Here is a 17,574-nt window from a genome sequence, read left to right as displayed (position 1 = left end):
GTGCCGAGCAATGATCACCCTACTCAAACCCACGTATCCACCCCATACCCGTAACCTAACAACCCCCCCCTTAACCTTACATTTTAGGACACTACGGGCAATTTAGCATGGCCAATCCACCTAACCCGCACATCTTTGGACTGTGGGAGGAAACCGGAGCACCCGGAGGAAACCCACGCACACACGGGGAGGACGTGCAGGCTCCGCACAGACAGTGACCCAGCCGGGAATCGAACCTGGGACCCTGGAGCTGTGAAGCATTTATGCTAACCACCATGCTACCGTGCTGCCCCTAAATGAATGTAAATGAAGAGAACATTGAATGTTCAACGGAACTGAGTATGTCTTTGTCTTGCCTGATGCCCAAAAGATTGAGCTTCCCAAGTAGCTGTGCCCTAGTCAAGCTATTCCAGTACAACTTCAGCACCGGTATCCACTCAACAGTGTGAAAATTGCCCAGGTGATCCATTGTGTTTTATTCTTATTTGACTGAGTTGCTAGCTCGGCCATTTTGGATGTCAGTGAAGAATCGATCGCATTCCTATGCGTCTGGAGTTAAGGCCACAATCCAGTCCAGCTGCAATCTTATTGAATGGCAGAGCAGGCTTCAGGGGCAAAATGGCCAATAACTAATTTATATGGTCATATGTCTTCAAGCAATAATCCAGGGTTGGATTCTCTGTTTGAGAGACTAAGTGCTGACGCCGGGACTGATTCGCGGGTGTTCTATGGTTCCGATGACAGTGCCGGTCCCAGAGTAATTGAGAACATACTAATGGGCTAGCACTCTGCCACATGGAACTAGTGTGATTCCAATGCACGCTGGCATGTGATTTACCTGGGTCGGCATTGGCAATTGAGTGCCTGACAAGCTGCAGGCACATATAGGCACTCCACTCCACACACACTTTAATTCCAACCACGAAGCTGCCATCTCTAAGAGCAGCACTGAGGTTCACTGATACAGAGTTCAGAACACTGCTGGTGTCGTGGAAGAGGCAAAACATCCTGTTCTCTGTGGTGGGAAGGAAGCTGCTAGTCACTGGGCGCATGTGGCAGAGGCCATGAGAGCCGTGGACCCAACCGCCAGGACCAGGCAGCAGTGCTAGAAAAATCTGCATGACCTCCTCAGGGTGGCCAGGGTGAGTAACCAACCCTGTGCTCCTGGCACCACTATACTCCCCACACCCACCCCATGCGGCACCCACCAGGTGGACCGGTAGGTGGCGCTGGGTGAGGTTGGGCAACCCCCCCAAGCCAGCCAGGGTGAGTCACCATGACCTAGCACCAACCCCATCCCACACACCTTTGCATTATCTGTCCCTCAAGAGAAGGTGACCCACAACCGCCAGGAAAGAGAGAAGACCGGAGAAGGCCCACGAGACGTAAGGCCCCTCACCACTGCAGAGCAGAAGGTGATGGACCTAGTCAGTGGGGTTGGAGAGTAGGCAGTCACCGAGGTGGAGGTCAGCATCGGAGATGTAAGTGAGCCCCCAACGAAATGCAACGTCCCTATGACATGTGTGTCACTCCTACCCTCCCCCCACACCATGCCTACCCATGATCTGACCATGCATCCTGGTGTCTTGCAGGATCACCTGTCGATGTGGCGGGTACATCCGGGGTCCCCCGCCCCTAGTCGCAACCCCGCAACCTGGCTCACCTGGTGAGGAGTGGAGACCTACTGGTGACTACATCCCAGCCGCAACCCCACAACACTCAACTCTTCGTCACTGCTGTCACCGACACCCTCCACCATCCCAGAGACACTCACCTCAGTTGGGCACTTTAGTGAATAGGCTCCAGGGGCACCATCTGATGCACACACATGCAGCAGTACATCAGATAAAGGTAGGAATCCCAAATCCCGAGGAGGGGGGAAGGGTGGCGGACGGTCGGCGGACAGTCTGACCCAGGAACTAGCTGCCGGCCAGACAGGTCTCAGGCTTCTGGAAAGGGCGGTCCCATCGATGTAGGAGATGCAGGCGCAGCGGTGGGACTACATGGAGGGGGGGTCAGCAACGATCAAGAACCTGCAGGAGTCCAGCTGCCTGCAAGAGCAGGATGCAGTGTCGACCATGCATGCCACCCAGGCCAACACCATAAGTGTGGAGGCCTTGGGTCCAAAGGTAGGCCATGGGTCAAGATGTCCAAGGTCTGGGCTCTCTTTGCAGGCAGTGGCCGAGGCACAGGACAGGGGAACCATGTCACAGCCAGCCATGTATTCGGGTCACATGGACATTGCAGTGGCACACCAGAGCTTGGCCCACTCACAATGGGTCATGGCTGTGGGCATCAAAGATACTGGCCTGGCGCTGGCTGATCTGGGCCAGGCCCTGAGTGGCATGTACAGTGCCAGGGATGTGGCAACCCTGGTCAAGATGGGAGCAGGCTTCCAGGACTGGCAGCGCCAGATGGCAAGGTGAAGCACATAGGCTAGCGATTGGGGCTAGGGCACAATACTTGTACATATCACAATAAACACCCATTCCCCGACGTTCTGAACTCCCTCAATCCTCTGTCTGGAGGGTGTGAGAGATGGGCTGGGCTGAGAGCAGAGGTTGTGCCGGTAGGGTGTGGAGGGGTGGTGGGAGGCCATTGGTTTGGGGAAAGTGTGTTTGAAGTGGACGCAGACCAGGACCCCCAGGGTAGTTGGAGGCCACTCTCACCTTCGGAGGTGGCAGGGAATGGGGCCAGATATATGAGGTCGCCATGTGGTAGGGCCTAACTGGTGAGTGGCCCATCACCGCACACAGCCCCAAGATCCAACATAACCCCCTTCCCCACGGACCCTGTCCCCACTACCACCAACCACAGGTGTTCCATGGGACCATGAGATGGAATGGCCAGTATGCATGCAGGGATCACCTGGGCAGACGGTGGAATGTGCCACTGAGTGCAGGAGTCAGACTTCGTCAAACGATGCGGAGCACCAGATCTCATCGGGTAGCAGGTCATCATCATCCTCCATCCCATGGACTCGACCCACTGATACCGCCAGCCCAGGGCAAGAATCCTGGAGTGAAGCAGGTGGGAAGCATGGAGGGGAGTGCAGCTGCGGCGGGAGCGAGGGTCACACACCAGCTGCAGGTTCATCGAGTGAAACCCCTTTCATATGTGAAGACTAACCTGTAATCTGCAGGTGCTCATAGAAGGGACATGCGCCCATCACCCACTGGATGGAACTGGGGCATCCCGGCAATGGTGGTGAATCCCACTGCCCGGTCAACCTGGTGGGCTCGGTTCATATTCAATTGGATGTATTTTGCTGTTGGAGCACGCACAGCTGCCGTTATGGTACGGATGCACCTGTGCATGGAGATCTGGGTGATCCCAGACAGGCCCCCATTTGGTGCCAGGAAGGATCCTGTGGCAAAAAAATTCAAGGCAACCGTCACCCTGAGGTCCACCGAGAGGGGTGTCTTCCCTCATACCCCCACAGCTCCAGATACACCATGATGCAGCAGACATGCCATATGGTCTCCCTGGTCAGCCACAATCGTCAGCACGCCCGGTCCAGCAGGGACAGGCGCTGCGGGATACACAAGGCCTGATGCAACGCCTCTCTTAATCTCGTCCTCAGTCTGCTGAGCAGCCTCCATCATCACCGGATGACCCCTGCTCCTCTGGGGCAGGCTACTGCTCTGCAGGGCCCTCCCCAAGCAGCTCCTGCTTATGCAGCCGCAGTGCACCCGCTCGGGCTCTAGGGAAGATCTCCTCCTGAGATCTCGCCACTACAAATCCCATTCTGGCCCTCTTCTGCGATTGTGCATAAATAATGGGATTTGTGCCCACAGTGAACAGACCCGAAAAATCACGCCCAAATGTCTTTTCCGGCGAGAAGATCGGTGAGATTCCCATTGACCGTGGCGGCACAAATTAACCGCAATTTTTAGGCACTGAGAATAATATTCATTTCCCCACATGACAAACACGAAGCAACTGATTCACCTGCTTCAGGGTTGTCTGAACACTTCACTGAAGGGGGCGCTCCATTTAAACAACTCCACAGCACTTGCACTCATTCAGGCCAGGAGGGTGGCAGTGAGGAAATCAGCGCCTCGGTTTTTGGAGGGAGCCCTCGGCTGGATGTTGTGGAGGAGAGGTGGGCTACAGTATGCCCTTGGGCTGTCAGATGGCCCTCTAGTCAAGATGACCAAGTTCTCCTGGGACAGGGTGACAGCATTGGTCAGTGCCAGGAGCCTGACCAAGAGGACAGGTGTGCAATGCAGAAAAAAGATGGATGACCTACTCTGATCAGCCAAGGTAAGTGTTCTCTGTATCCTGTCTGCACTTCACTCTTCCATCACCTCCCCCCGCCCCCCAGAATGTCACCTCAATCCCCCATGCTGGCACCTCGCAGGGCTCCAGCACCCGACCTCCCACCAGCCTCCTTAAACCCAGCTCTCCTTATCAGATCCCTCCTTGCTTAAGCGCTGTGCCCACTCATGCCAGGTGTCACTAATTTCTGACCCACCAGGCATCCAGCTCACATCATCCCCAGTTGTGTTCCTGCAGGAGAAGCTTGCTCACATCTGCTGGGAGAGAGAGAGAAGACAGGCGGTGGGATGCCTGAGCTGACTCTGTATAAGGAGAGAGCCATGGAGCTCGCAGGGGAGGAACAGGAATAGGCCCGCACTGAGCGAAATGGGCCTGCGAGAGAAGAGTAAGGAGCCACTGCACCTTCATCCAGATAACCAGCCTCAAGTGAGTTCTGTGTAATCCAAACCCTTGGCCAGGCTATGTACTAAAAACATGTTCCTTGCCTTGCAGGACTACAACCGAAGAGCCAAGCCTGTCTACCAGCAGTGTCCACCGCCTATCATCGGAGGAGATTTCAGAGAAGGACACGGATGAATTGTCACAACTCTCATCATCCACCATCGCAGTGACACACACCTCAGTGGCCAATCTTAGAAGCCAGGCTTCTGTGCCACTACCTGGTGAGCACCACGCAGCTTCTGATGCACATCAGATGGAGGCAGAATGTCCAAAATCGGACAGTCGAAGGGCTGCTGGATCCCAGGGCTAGACTGTGCCCCAGCCAGATGCCATGCCTCTGGACATATTTGTCTCAGCTGCTGTAGATGCCGAACTCCACTGGGCCTGCAGAAGCGCATCTTCAGGATGCCAATGCACCGCTCTGTCACTGATTGGTTGACACTGCGATCATTCTCATACCAGGTCCCTGCTGCTGTGTCTGGCCTCCGCACTAGCATCATCAGCCAAGACTTTGGGGATATTCCTTTCCCCTACAAGCTATCTCTGCAGCCTGGGTGGCCTATGAAAATGCCAGGGATCTGCGATTGGCCAAGGATGTAAATATCAATACCTGGCCGGTGGCACACATCAGCTGAACATTGAGGGAGTGGAATGCCTTCCCATTTGAGAAAGGAGACTCATGGTGCCAAGGGTCTCCAGCGTGAACCTGATTGCGTCTTCAGGAAAGGCCCAGGAAGATCGCGATCAGATGTCTTGCCGGTGCAGAACCTGTTTTTGGCCTCTCGGGAGATTTAACAGTCGTGGCGGAATTTGTGACCACGGCTATTAAGGCTGCAAAATCTCACTCATAAGATGGAAACACCCGTGGCGGGTTTGGTGGGAAGCAAGTGGGGAGAATATGGCGGGAACCGAAAAGTCGGAAACCTGGCGGATAAAATCACGCTGCAATTCTCCCAATGGCAGGTTAATGGTGAGTCGCTCTTCCCCCTGGCTGGTGACATGAATTCAATTTGCATTCATTTTCCTCTCATGAATGCTCATTAAACAGCTGTCACCCATCAAGCTTTTCAATCTTGTGTCACGTCAACAGGAAATCATGTCGCCGGCAAATCTGCAGCCCTCAGTTGACAACCTGTTTGTCACACCACGTAAGGATGCAAACACTGCCATGAAGGAAGTGCGGTCCAGTGTAGGGATGTCATCCCAAAGTGCATGTTTTGGTTTGGGACACTATCAGTTCGGAAACCCAGATGCGCAGAGTCACAAATATGGTGAGTCCTCCTCATGGTGCTGTACTTTGAGGACTAGGAGTTGAGGATCCATCCAAGATACACTCTGAATAAAGAATGACACACATCCCCGGCAACACACAAGAGTCCAGTAACAAGTAGAACTGAGGTTGACATCACAAGAATGTTAAATTTAAAAGGGGACTCTCTGAGTGTGAGTAAGGCTGAACCTCAGAATATGAAGATTGCAAAGATCCAAATCATAATGCTTCCATCTGACCATTACATTCACAGACCCATGGAATGGTTTTCAAAAAGTGACATTTATTTATAGTGATAAACTCACCTGTGACTCTGAGGTGACATCAAAATACTTTCGGTGCAATTTAATGGAAGAGAAGCAGAGTCCCGTTTTGGACGTGTTGAGTGGGGTGTTTCCCAACGATGGCAACGCCAAGAACAACCCTGTTATTAAACGGGACTCTGCTTCACTTCTGGGCCCGGCTGAGGCCGCACTCAGACTACTTTCCTGCAATGACAAACTGAGCCCACCAGAGCAGGAAGAGCTTGGGGTACCATTTTTATGGGCCCCAATCTCTGAACACCCACCGTGGCCTCCGGACGCACCTCCCGCCCAATGCCCCAACTTACCAATTATGGCGCCCTCGAGACTCAACCTCATAATTGCAGGGCACTCCCGTGCCCGAATCCGCCATGGTCAAGATGCTGCCTGGGCACCTTACCCCTACCAGTGCCACCTGGACACCCACAGTGCCACAGTGACCAAGGTGGTATCAGGATTGCCAGGGTACCACCCTGCCCAGAGTCCAACCAACTCGGGGGCTCCAATTGCCTGGAAGATCCCTCAAGTGCCAGTAACCTGGTCCACATTTGTGGAAACCAATGCTAAACGGCACCCAGTCAGGGTCTCTGAGGCGAGGCCGTAAGATCCCGCACCTCGGGTAACTGGCAGACATATTCAAGTGAGACTAACTACTCACTTGAATATGCATTGAGGGCGGAATCCAGATCATCACGGCGCCTTTGAGGTCTTGTTAGATCTCATGAGGCATAACGAGCATCATTCACTCGTAAGATTTAATGGCCACGGTGCGCCCTACGTTAAGCACAACAAGGCCAGTAAATTGCACCCTTTAACTTTCCTAACCCTAGTTCTCCATCTTGGTGCAGCCCCGACATCTACAGCAGGATGGAGGCAGCCTGCTGACTGCCATGTTCTTATGTCAGTGTTGACCTTGGCGGGCATCCTCTGGTGGCACCAGCCCTTGAGGACCCCAGCCTCATAAGGGACTCTTGGTCAGGGGCTGAGGCACCCTCGGTGGCATGCACTGCTGGAGTTGGGTAAGGTACAGGTAGAGGGGACTCTTAGCAGCTGCACACTCTAAGAGAGTACTGAGTGGAGGCACCCAGCATGTCTGCGTGATGCTCATCCCCCCAGTAGGTGCCAGGGGGCTGTCGTCTAACTCCTGGAGGAGATGAAGCACCTAGATGGAGGTCAAGGTGCCTCATCCTCCTCCCTTTGTGACCTACATCCTGATGGTGACCACCAGAGTGTGTGGCCATGGAGACCATGGCCGAGCACAAAACCGGTAAGATCTGCCCAACCTTCCTCGCATGTCGGAGCCTCAACATTAGACAGTGTGTGGAGGGACTCCTCCATCATGCTGCGTGACTGTTGAAGCTCTGCCTGATGTTCCGCTGCCTCCCTTTGCTTCTCCACCAGTGAGCTGGCAGCCGCTTCCAGAGGCTCATTATCTGACTGAGACTGAGCAGGTAGCTGGTCTCCAGCAGCCCTCCGAATGCTGGAGTCCTGGACAACTGCTGCAGGGACATACCAGTGAGGTGTTCTCCAGAAAGTGACTCCGAGTCTAACCTTGAATGAGTTGTGTGTCTTGCATTAATGGCGGGTGCTTGTAAGCACTGTGATGGTTCTTCCTGAGCCACCTCATCTTTAGACACGGTTCGGGGGCTTGGAGAGCTGCTGGGTTGGCTAGCTGGCCATGGTCTGCCTATACCTGTAAAAGACAAAAGGACAGTTTTAGTGGATGAGCTGAAGCTAATTAGGAGTACATAGCACTCACTTTGAATTGCAGGATTGGCTAAAGAGATATCCGAACTGAGTTCCGTACGAGGTTGTTACGAGAGCCCAAGCTCTGCGTTGCCACAGGAACAATCTCTGTCCACCGGCAACTCTATGGCAGCCTCCTCGAACTCAATGAGGTCGTTGATCTCTGCCATCCCTCCCCTGCCTGGGATCACTCTCACTTGTGATCACAAGTGTGGCCTGTGTGGGGACAATAAAAAGGAGATTGCTCAGAAGGGATGGAACAGAGCTTGGGTGAAATGCATGTCCTCTGTATGTGGCGAGGCCTCCCCAGAAGAGACAGAGATTGAAGTTGAATCAATATGGAAAAATGGGATGGTGGTGTTGTGAAAGTCTTGTTGCCAGTGTGGGTGTTGAAATGTGTCACACTCGAATGAATGTGTGATATCCGTGATTGGAGTAGCCGTCTGAGTAATTTGATGACATGCTGAGTTTGATTTTGGAAGCAGGGTGGCCTAGTGGTTAGCACAACCGCCTCACGGCGCTGAGGTCCCAGGTTCGATCCCGGCTCTGGGTCACTGTCCGTGTGGAGTTTGCACATTCTCCCCGTGTCTGTGTGGGTTTCGCCCCCGCAACCCAAAAATGTGCAGAGTAGGTGGATTGGCCACGCTAAATTGCCCCTTAATTAGAAAAAAATAATTGGCTAATCTAAATTTAAAAAAAAGAGTTTGATTTTGGAGGGAGCTGAGAGAGGACTGACCCTGGCAGAGCAGATGCGATCATTAATCCGCTTCTTGCACTGGATGGCGCTTCGTGGGCAGGTGACAACTGCACTGACCTGCTGGGCAGAGCTCTCCCAGGCCGGAGTGATGCAGTTCCTGTGCTTCTTTGAGTCGTCCTTGGATAGGGGAAATGCCGGTGGAGCAGTACTCCCCAAATAAGGGTCTTAAGGGCCCTGACACTGAAAGCTGGTACTGCCGTCTACTTGAGGCTTCTAGCCTTTTGCCCCTTAGTTGCTGACATCCTCCACGACTTGGTGGGCTGGAGTGAGTGATATAAATGTGCTGGACTGATGTTTAAACATGGCGCTGGGACCTTCACATGCACCAGCTGAGGGCGGGCGGACGAATCAGCTGTCCGCGCGCCGGGAGAGTCCGAGGAAAGCCGCCTGTTCATGATATCGATGTTTCAAGCAATGAATCTTGCTCAGAAGCCCGCCACTACACTGAGTCTGAAAGTGAGGCGAATTCTGCCCATAGGGAGCAGGTGAAGACACAAAGGAATGTTAACAGAAGTTTGGAACTTTAAAACTGAGGTCTTGGACCCGGATCCAGTGTTGCTCAACAAGCCCAGGACTGAGGGGAGCGTCCCACTCGTCACGAGTTCGAATACAACAAGCAGGTACATTTTCAATTACCTCAATTGGGATTTTTTTTTAATGGAAAGCCAGCAGGAGAGTTTGGAATGATCAAATCCAAAGATAACGATGTAAGAGTGACTGGAAAATAAACATTAACATTGTAAATCTAAAGGCAAATTCCTAATCTGGACTACAACAATAAAATTCTATTTGAGATCTGTCACAAAATTTGTTGTTTACGTAACAGAATTAACTCAAAGAATGTACAGAATCTGCCCTCAACTGGTAAAAAAGTATCCTTACACACGCAGTGTCGTACAGTTTATCAAATCTGCCACAGCAAGACCCTGATTATAATTAAATGTGATGAAATTAAAGAATGAAAAAAATGGAATGAGAGCAGATTGAGGAAGCGGTTAAATAGGTATGTGGGATGGCGGGCTTCATTAATTGAGTACCAAAGACAGGAAGGTATGATTAGCCTTCATAAAACACTAGCTCAGACTCAATCGGAGTATTGTGTCCAATTCTGGACACTCACTTTAGAGATGATTTGAAACCTGTAGAGTGGCTGCAGGAACGATTTCTGAGCACGGTTCCATTGGTGGGGGACTTCAGCAGTAGACAGATGGCAGAGATTGGGGATTACTCCCCTTCCAAAGGTTGAGAGGAGATTTTGTAGAGGTGTAACCCTGGGGAAAATCTAATGGCCTGCAGCTCTGTAATCCCGAATCTCAGCAGCACAAGGCTGCCTACAGGCAATCCCAACTCGCTGAGCAGCCCAGTTAAGTCAGGGCTCAGAAGTGTCAATAAAGGAGAGATGGGGTGGCCAGTTTCAAGGGGGGGATTAATTTGGTGGGGGAAGGAAGCTTCCACACCCCCCCCCCCCCCCCCAATGGCAGCCCACACAGTTGTCTGTTTGTCGCACAAGATGTGAGACTGCGCCCTCCAACTGTGGGAAAAATACCGACCGTGGCGAGATGAGTGACCATGAATTGGTCCAAGGGTAGGCGGGACATTCAACACCGTCAGCACACCCTGCAAATGTTCAGATAGGTCAAGGATGGCAGGCCGGCAGATGGATTTTACAAGTCCTCCTTCCTTCAAATATACTGGCTGGGGGGTTTCCAAGAAGAGTTTGATAGGCACCTAGTCACTGAGTAAAGGAGAAATCGTGGGGCAGTGACATAGATTCATTCGCAAAACCCAGAGAGCACAAGCACACACTTCCACTTCCCTACAGGTGCAAACCAGTTCTTATATATACTTAAGAATAATGCCCCAACTTTTCCCCAATTCGTAACAGCTCCAGCTTATAACTAGAGCAGGTACTTCACCGTGACAGGATTGTAACATTCACATATTCCCTTCTTGTCTTGTTATGCTATTTAGGTGTAGCATAAGCGGCGTCCTTGTGGTGCACGTGACAAAGGAAGGATCAGACGTGAAGACAACTCCAACACGTTTATTAAACTATATGCACTATTATAACTTGGGTTCAACACTACTGTAAATCCTCCTATAGCTCCTCAGACTGACTAACCAGACTGCTACACTCCACGTGGTGGGAATGATATGAATCAACCTTGTCTCTGTACTGTCTCCACTGGAAAGAGGCAGATCATGTGTGTGGTGTCCTTTATATATGAGTTGGTGTAATGCCCTCCTGTGGTTGTGTCACCTCTGAGTATCGTGAGTGCCCATTGGTCGTGTCCTATCTAACTGATGTATTGGTTGAGTGTGTGTGTATGATGTCTCTGGTGCTCCCTCTAGTGTCTAACTAGTCTACGTGTATGTACATTAACCCCTTGTGTATTTACAGTGATGAACATCACCACATCCCCCTTTTTTACATGTTAAATTTTCAGAAAATGTAACACAAAACAGGTAGATAAGTTAAGGTATATACAAGTCAGGAAAACAGTGATTAAGCAATAAGTCTAAATTATATGTGTCAGTCCAAAAAAAATCAAACAGCGAGGTCAAATGTCTCTCTTGGTGGGTTGGTGAATTTGATGATTTTGATGGTGACATGTCCTTGTGAACGCCAACATTGTCCCTGTGCCACAGGAACCAAGAAGTGGTCAAATCACTTCACAGACTTTGTTGAAATCTTGTTGTTTTTTTCTTAGGATGCCTGTGATAGCGATCAGTTTTTTTTCCCAAATCTTATTTCTGTCAGATGTCCAATTAGTTCAACCATTCTTCGTTGATCATCCTCTCTTTGAGTGTCCTGGTTAAATCGCATCGAGCGGGTGCTGTCCCACTTGCTTTTTTGAAAACACACAGTGAAAGGAGATACACCTCGAAGAGATCCCTTCTCTTTTTTCTGTGTGGTAGGAGACTCCGCTGACTTCTTTGCCTGGTTGACAATTTTCTTAATCTTTTTTGTACCTCTTTTCTTTGTCAGTTCTTCTTCATTTCCCACTTCATCCTCAGGTACCTTTGAACCTGTGGTATACTCTTCATCTTCAGAATACATTACTTGCTGCTTCAGCTGCAAACTCCGGTTTTGCAAAAGTGAAAAAGTTGTGACATCTCCGATTTTCTGTCTGTTTAATGAATTAGGTTCAGCTAAGATGTCAAAATCAAGCTCCTGTTCTGCAGAAAGATGTGTGTTTGCATTACTTTCCTCCATTTTACAACACAGATAACATTCTTGTGCTGCAGGACATCACAGTACACTTGACTGACTGGAGTAACATTGCCATTTTGAAGCTGATTGGCAAATTTGACAACACGATCCCGCACTTTACAACCTGTGCTTGTTTGAAGAGGATCAAACCGTAGTACTTTCTGTTTGCAGCAAGGGTAGAACCCAATGCCAGGAGTAGGCAGCTGGTTGTTTATGAAAAGAGACATTACTTGTTCTGGGTGATACTGACAATGGGAGAGGTCAGTGCATTGGAAAACGTTTTTACATTTTGTGCAGGGCAACCAATTTATAGTTCCCCATAAACGCCAGTACACATCTTGCCAAGACTTCAAGTCTACATAAAGACTATTAATATACTCCTGCACATCCCAGCTTTCATCTCTAATGTGAAAGTATATTATATTTTCTCGAAGATTAATATTTATTTTCAGAGGAGTACAAGGAAGCATTTTCTCAGATTCTTTGGTAAGAAGTTTCTTACATAGGCTACCTCTGTACAATGTATCAGCACTTGCTGGGGCGTCTGGGTCCTTTGTACTCTGGATCAAACAGCCTCGCAATCTTCTTGCAAAATATTTCACTTTTAAACTTATCTTTTGTGTCTTTTATTTCATCAGCTTCATTGTGTGTGAAAAGGTCAACAACACGCGAGGCCAGTGTCCCATTAATACAGTTCATATTGCAAGGAGTAGCTACCATGGCACTCATGTTTTTATGACAGTAACGCATACATTCTTCAACCAAGGAATCTATTTTCAAAAATTCAGATGAAATGAGTATTGAAATTACATTATTGGGCTCTAGTTCTAGATATTCAGTTTGTCCTTGATGTTTTAGTTTCCTGCACTCAAGGACCACACTATGTGGATGATACGAGTCCGTCACGCAGTTACTCGTGTCAGTGTGCGTTGTGGCATCTGCTCTCACCTTGAACGTGCCGTCGCTGAGGTTGCGGTGCTCCCTGTCTGGAGTCAAGTTTGTGTCACTTGAATCAGCGTCGGCGTTTGGTCGCTCCCCATCTGGAGTCTGGTCTGTGTTGAGCGAGTGATTGTCGGTTTGTTGGCGCTCCTCGTCTGGATCTCTGGTGTGTCACCTGAGTCAGGTGTGGTTTGTCGGTGCTCCTCGACCGGAGTCTGAGCAGGTTCACCGGAGTCGGCTGAGATTTCTTGAAGCTGCACATCTGGAGTTGGAGCATGTAGGAATGCACGTGTGTGTGGAGAGGCTCGAGCGACAGAGGTTGGAAATGTTGTGGTGTCACCGGAGTCACCAGTGGTGTCATAGTGACTGTCGAGTATCTCCGTGCACACTAGCTGAGGGCTGTCACTTTGGGCATCTGGCATGGGAAGTGGGATGCTCTCGTCACTCGTCTTGCATACTGTGGGTAGAGCCTCAGTAGCTGCGTGCTGTTCACTTGGGTTGGGTAAGTTGTCAGTGTCTTCATCTGGTGGAGCAAACAATGTGGATGGACCGTCACCATCGCCTTGTTCTGCACTGGAGCATGATGGACCGTCATTTTCGTCCCTCTGTGCGTTGGAGTCCGGTGGGCTGTCATGGTTCTCCTGCTGTTTTCTGGAGCATGGCAGACTTGCATCGTCTGCTGCAAGCTGGTCAGAAGAAGTTGCTAGACCCTCATGGTCTTGTGCCTGCAAGGACTGCGTGTTGAAGTTTTGCGTTACTCCTGTCGTGGAGGCTGTCCACGAGCTCGCCGCAGAGGTTGGTGACACTGCAATCACGTCTTGTGTGTGCAAGGACTCCACACGAGTCGTGCGTGTCTGCAATCATGGAGTCTGTTCACGAGCTTGATGTGGAAGCTTGTGACACAGGAGCCACCTCTTGTTCAGGCAAGGATAGCAGTGTGGAGTCTTGCGTGTCTTCTTCTGTAGCGTCAGGAGCCCTTAGCTACTGTAAATCCTCCTATAGCTCCTCAGACTGACTAACCAGATTGCTCACTCCACGTGGTGGGACTGATATTGAATCAACTTTGTCTCTGTACTCTCTGACTGTCTCCACTGGAAAGAGGCAGATCATGTGTGTGGTGTCCTTTATATATGGGTTGGTGTAATGCCCTCCTGTGGTCGTGTCACCTCTGAGTATCATCAGTGCCCATTGGTTGTGTCCTATCTAATTGATGTATTGGTTGAGTGTGTGTGTATGATGTCTCTGGTGCTCCCTCTAGTGTCTAACTAGTCTACGTGTATGTACATTAACCCTTTGTGTATTTACAGTGATGAACATCACCACACTTCTGTGATAAATAAAAGTCATCAAGCACATAATTACATGTGCGTGAGGAGCTCCAGCTCGTCCAACAAGTCGATAGTGCAGACAATGCTGCAACAGTCTCCCATCCCTCAGGAGACTCCATGTTGCTTCACCTTTGCCTGGTCCTCATATTGACTGATTTCATTTACCAAGATTTTGGTCCGTAACCATACATGTACAAGATTCAGTTGAAGAAAGATGCAAAGCCTGTGATTCATGCTCCAAGATGTGTGCCAGCACCATTAAGAGTTAAGCTAAAGGCAGAGTGAGAGAGAATGACTGCTTTGGGTGCCCCTACCTGTCATAATATACACACAAGTATATGATGGTGCACAGACAGACACTGATTAACACACAGAATGACCAATGAACACACAGAACACAGCAGCCAATCACCAGACTGGACACGGCCACTACAAAGCCAGAGGGCACTAGTTGTCCCGCTCTCTTGGGATGCAGCCTCTGAGACAGCCAGAGCCCGTGAGCAGCAACATGAACATCCACCATGTGGTAGCAGGATAGCCTGGCCAGGTTAGCCTCAGATCTCCAGTCAACTCAGCATAGCGTCAACCCACAGTTCAAGTATGTTTAACAGTTGATAGTTCAAGAAAATAGAGTTGCATTTCTACAAGTGTTGGAAGCCTGTCTCTCTCACTGCTATGGTAAACGCAGTCCTCGCAGACCTAGCATACCCAACACATCACTACCGACTGGAAGCCCCTGGTTCCTCCCAGGTCTGCAAACGTTTCCCCAACGAATAAATCTCTGAAACATTATATCCCTACCTCCAGCCACCGTTGGAAACTGGTTTGGTTTGGTTTGGTTTGGTTTTGTTTATTGTCACGTGTACCGAGGTACAGTGAAAAGTATTTTTCTGCAAGCAGCTCAACAGATCGTTCAGTACATGTGAAGAAAAGGGAATTAAACAGAATTCAAGAAAATACATGAGAATACATAATAGGGCAACACAATATATACAATGTACTACATAAGCATTGGCATCGGATGAAGCAGACATGGGTGTAGTGTTAATGAGGTCAGTCCATAAGAGGGTCATTTAGGAGTCTGGTGACAGTGGGGAAGAAGCTGTTTTTGAGTCTGTTCGTCCGTGTTCTCAGACTTCTAAATCTTCTGCCCGATGGAAGAAGTTGGAAAAGTGAGTAAGCCAGGTGGGAGGGATCCTTGATTATGCTGCCTGCTTTCCCCCGGCAGCGGGAGGTGTAGATGGAATCAATGGATGGGAGGCAGGTTCGTGTGATGGACTGGGCGGTATTCACGACTCTCTGAAGTCGTGAACTGGCACCCAGCCTCGCCGGCGGAAACCTATGATCATCACAGATCAGCCCACAAAGACATGCCTTCCAAATCAAAGTGCTGCCTACACTGGTTCCAGATCTGAGTGCTGATACCACCACCACCGGGCTCGTGGAGTACATGACTGTCGAGAGTGGAAGGGGCATCAACAAAAGTGCCTTCAAAGTGATCCCTTACACAAGGCCGCCTCCGTCCGCCCCCAAACCGACCGATCCGACATCGCCCATCTCCTAACCATAGCAATGTTTTCTGCCCAGGAGTAGTTCAAGAAATTCGGCAAAGCCAGCCCCCCACCCCAACCCGTCATTGCTCCCTCTCCATGAACACCCTTCTATCCCGTGTGGCCTTCCCCACCCATGCAAATCTCAAAATGATAGCCTTCACCTTCCTCAAAAAGGATTTGGAGACAAAAATCGGGAAGTTCTGGAACACAAACAAAAACTTTGGCAGCACCGTCACCTTCACTGTCTGTACCTGACCCACCAACGACAATGGCAACAACTCCTACCTCCTAAAGTTCTCCTTCATTCCCTCCAACAGCCCTGCCGAAGTTGGCTTGTGCAGCTGGGCCCAACTCTGTGCCACCTGTATCCCAAGGTAGCTAAAGTTCATCACCCCCCCCCCCCCACCCCTCCCAGCCTCCTCTCCTGCCCCTGTGCATTGATTGGAAACACCTTGTTTTTCCCCAAATTCAACTTATACTCCAAAAAGAGGCCGCATCCCCATAATTCCACCGAAGAACCTGACCGGGTCCGAAATAGGCGAATGGAGGTTATCCACAGACAACGAGATCCGATGCTCGACATTTCCACCGCCCCCCACCCCCGCCCCCACCCCTCTCAATGCTCCTCCACTCCCTCAAATTGCTAAGCACTATTGCCAACAGTACAATGGCTGAGGCAAAGAGCAGCAGGGAGAGCGGACATCCCTGCCTTGTCTCCCGGTGCATCTTAAAAATACCCCGAACTGGGTGGGGCTGGTGTTCCACTCCGGGTTGGATATGAAGACGAGGGGGGGTGGCGGTACTGATTCACAGAAGAGAGATATTTGAGGTGGGAAGGATTGTGACTGATCCGAGCGAAAGTTTGTGATGGTGAGTGGGAAGCTGAAGGGAATGCCTGTGGTGCGAGTGAATGTGCATGCCCCAAATTGGGAGAATGTGGATTTTGTGAGGCGGGTTTTCGCAAAGATTCCATACCACCATCGCCCTCAGAGCCTCCCCCTCCTCGGCCTCCTCCAAAGCGCCCTGTGCTCTCAATCCACCTCGGGTGGGTGGTCAAAACCCCCTCCCCACCAATTTCTCAAACATATTCACCACATATTTTGTGATCTGCATTCCCCCGATCCCTTCAGGCAGCCCCACAATCCGTAGGTTCTGCCTCTTTAACAGATTCTCAAGGTCCTCCAACTTTTCCCTCAATTTCTTTTGGCTCTGCACCGCAAGCACCATCTCAACCTCCATCCAGGCCATCCATTCCTCATGTTGCCCATCTACTCCTCCACTTTCTGGAGCGCCTGGCTCTGCACCTCCAACCTCTGCTCCACTCTCTCAGTCGCTGCCCTCAGCGGCTCCACCACCTTCGGCAGGTCCTCTGAGGCCTCCAACCTCTGCTGCTGGAACTTTGTATTCAGGAACTCCACCAGTTGCTCGGTAGACCATTGGGTGGGCAATGTCGCCCCAGCACTCTCCGCCATCTTTCCTTCTGTTGCACCTTGAATATCCTCTTGCTCAAGCTGCAGCCTCCTACTCTTCACACTTCTGGTGAAGTAAGCCATAAAACGGACACACCGATGGAGCACCACTATCCTTCGGTGCTCATGCACTTTTCACCAACTAACACCTCTTAATTCTGGTGAAAAAGGGCCATAGAATCCCACCTTGAGCGGGAGCCACGAAATGAGTGACCACTCACTCCATGGCCACCACCGGAAGTCCCTTTCCCTGCATTTCTAATTGTTTCATTTG

The 17,574-nt window shown here is 50.5% G+C and overlaps 1 protein-coding gene across 1 annotated transcript; it reads right to left on the bottom strand.

The window, feature by feature from the left end:
* Positions 1-11,525: 11,525 nt before the first annotated feature.
* On the bottom strand, positions 11,526-17,058 carry LOC119969146 (uncharacterized protein KIAA1841 homolog). Its single transcript, XM_038802362.1, is given in 5 exon segments — positions 11,526-12,019; positions 12,022-12,565; positions 12,567-13,063; positions 13,126-13,804; positions 16,903-17,058. Coding segments are annotated over 5 exon segments (2,370 nt in total).
* Between the last annotated feature and the right edge of the window lie 516 nt (positions 17,059-17,574).

This window comes from Scyliorhinus canicula, chromosome 7, assembly GCF_902713615.1.
Source record: "Scyliorhinus canicula chromosome 7, sScyCan1.1, whole genome shotgun sequence".
NCBI lineage: Eukaryota > Metazoa > Chordata > Chondrichthyes > Carcharhiniformes > Scyliorhinidae > Scyliorhinus > Scyliorhinus canicula.
The sequence above is the reverse complement of the archived record's forward strand: the minus strand, read 5'-3'. Positions and strand labels throughout refer to the sequence as shown.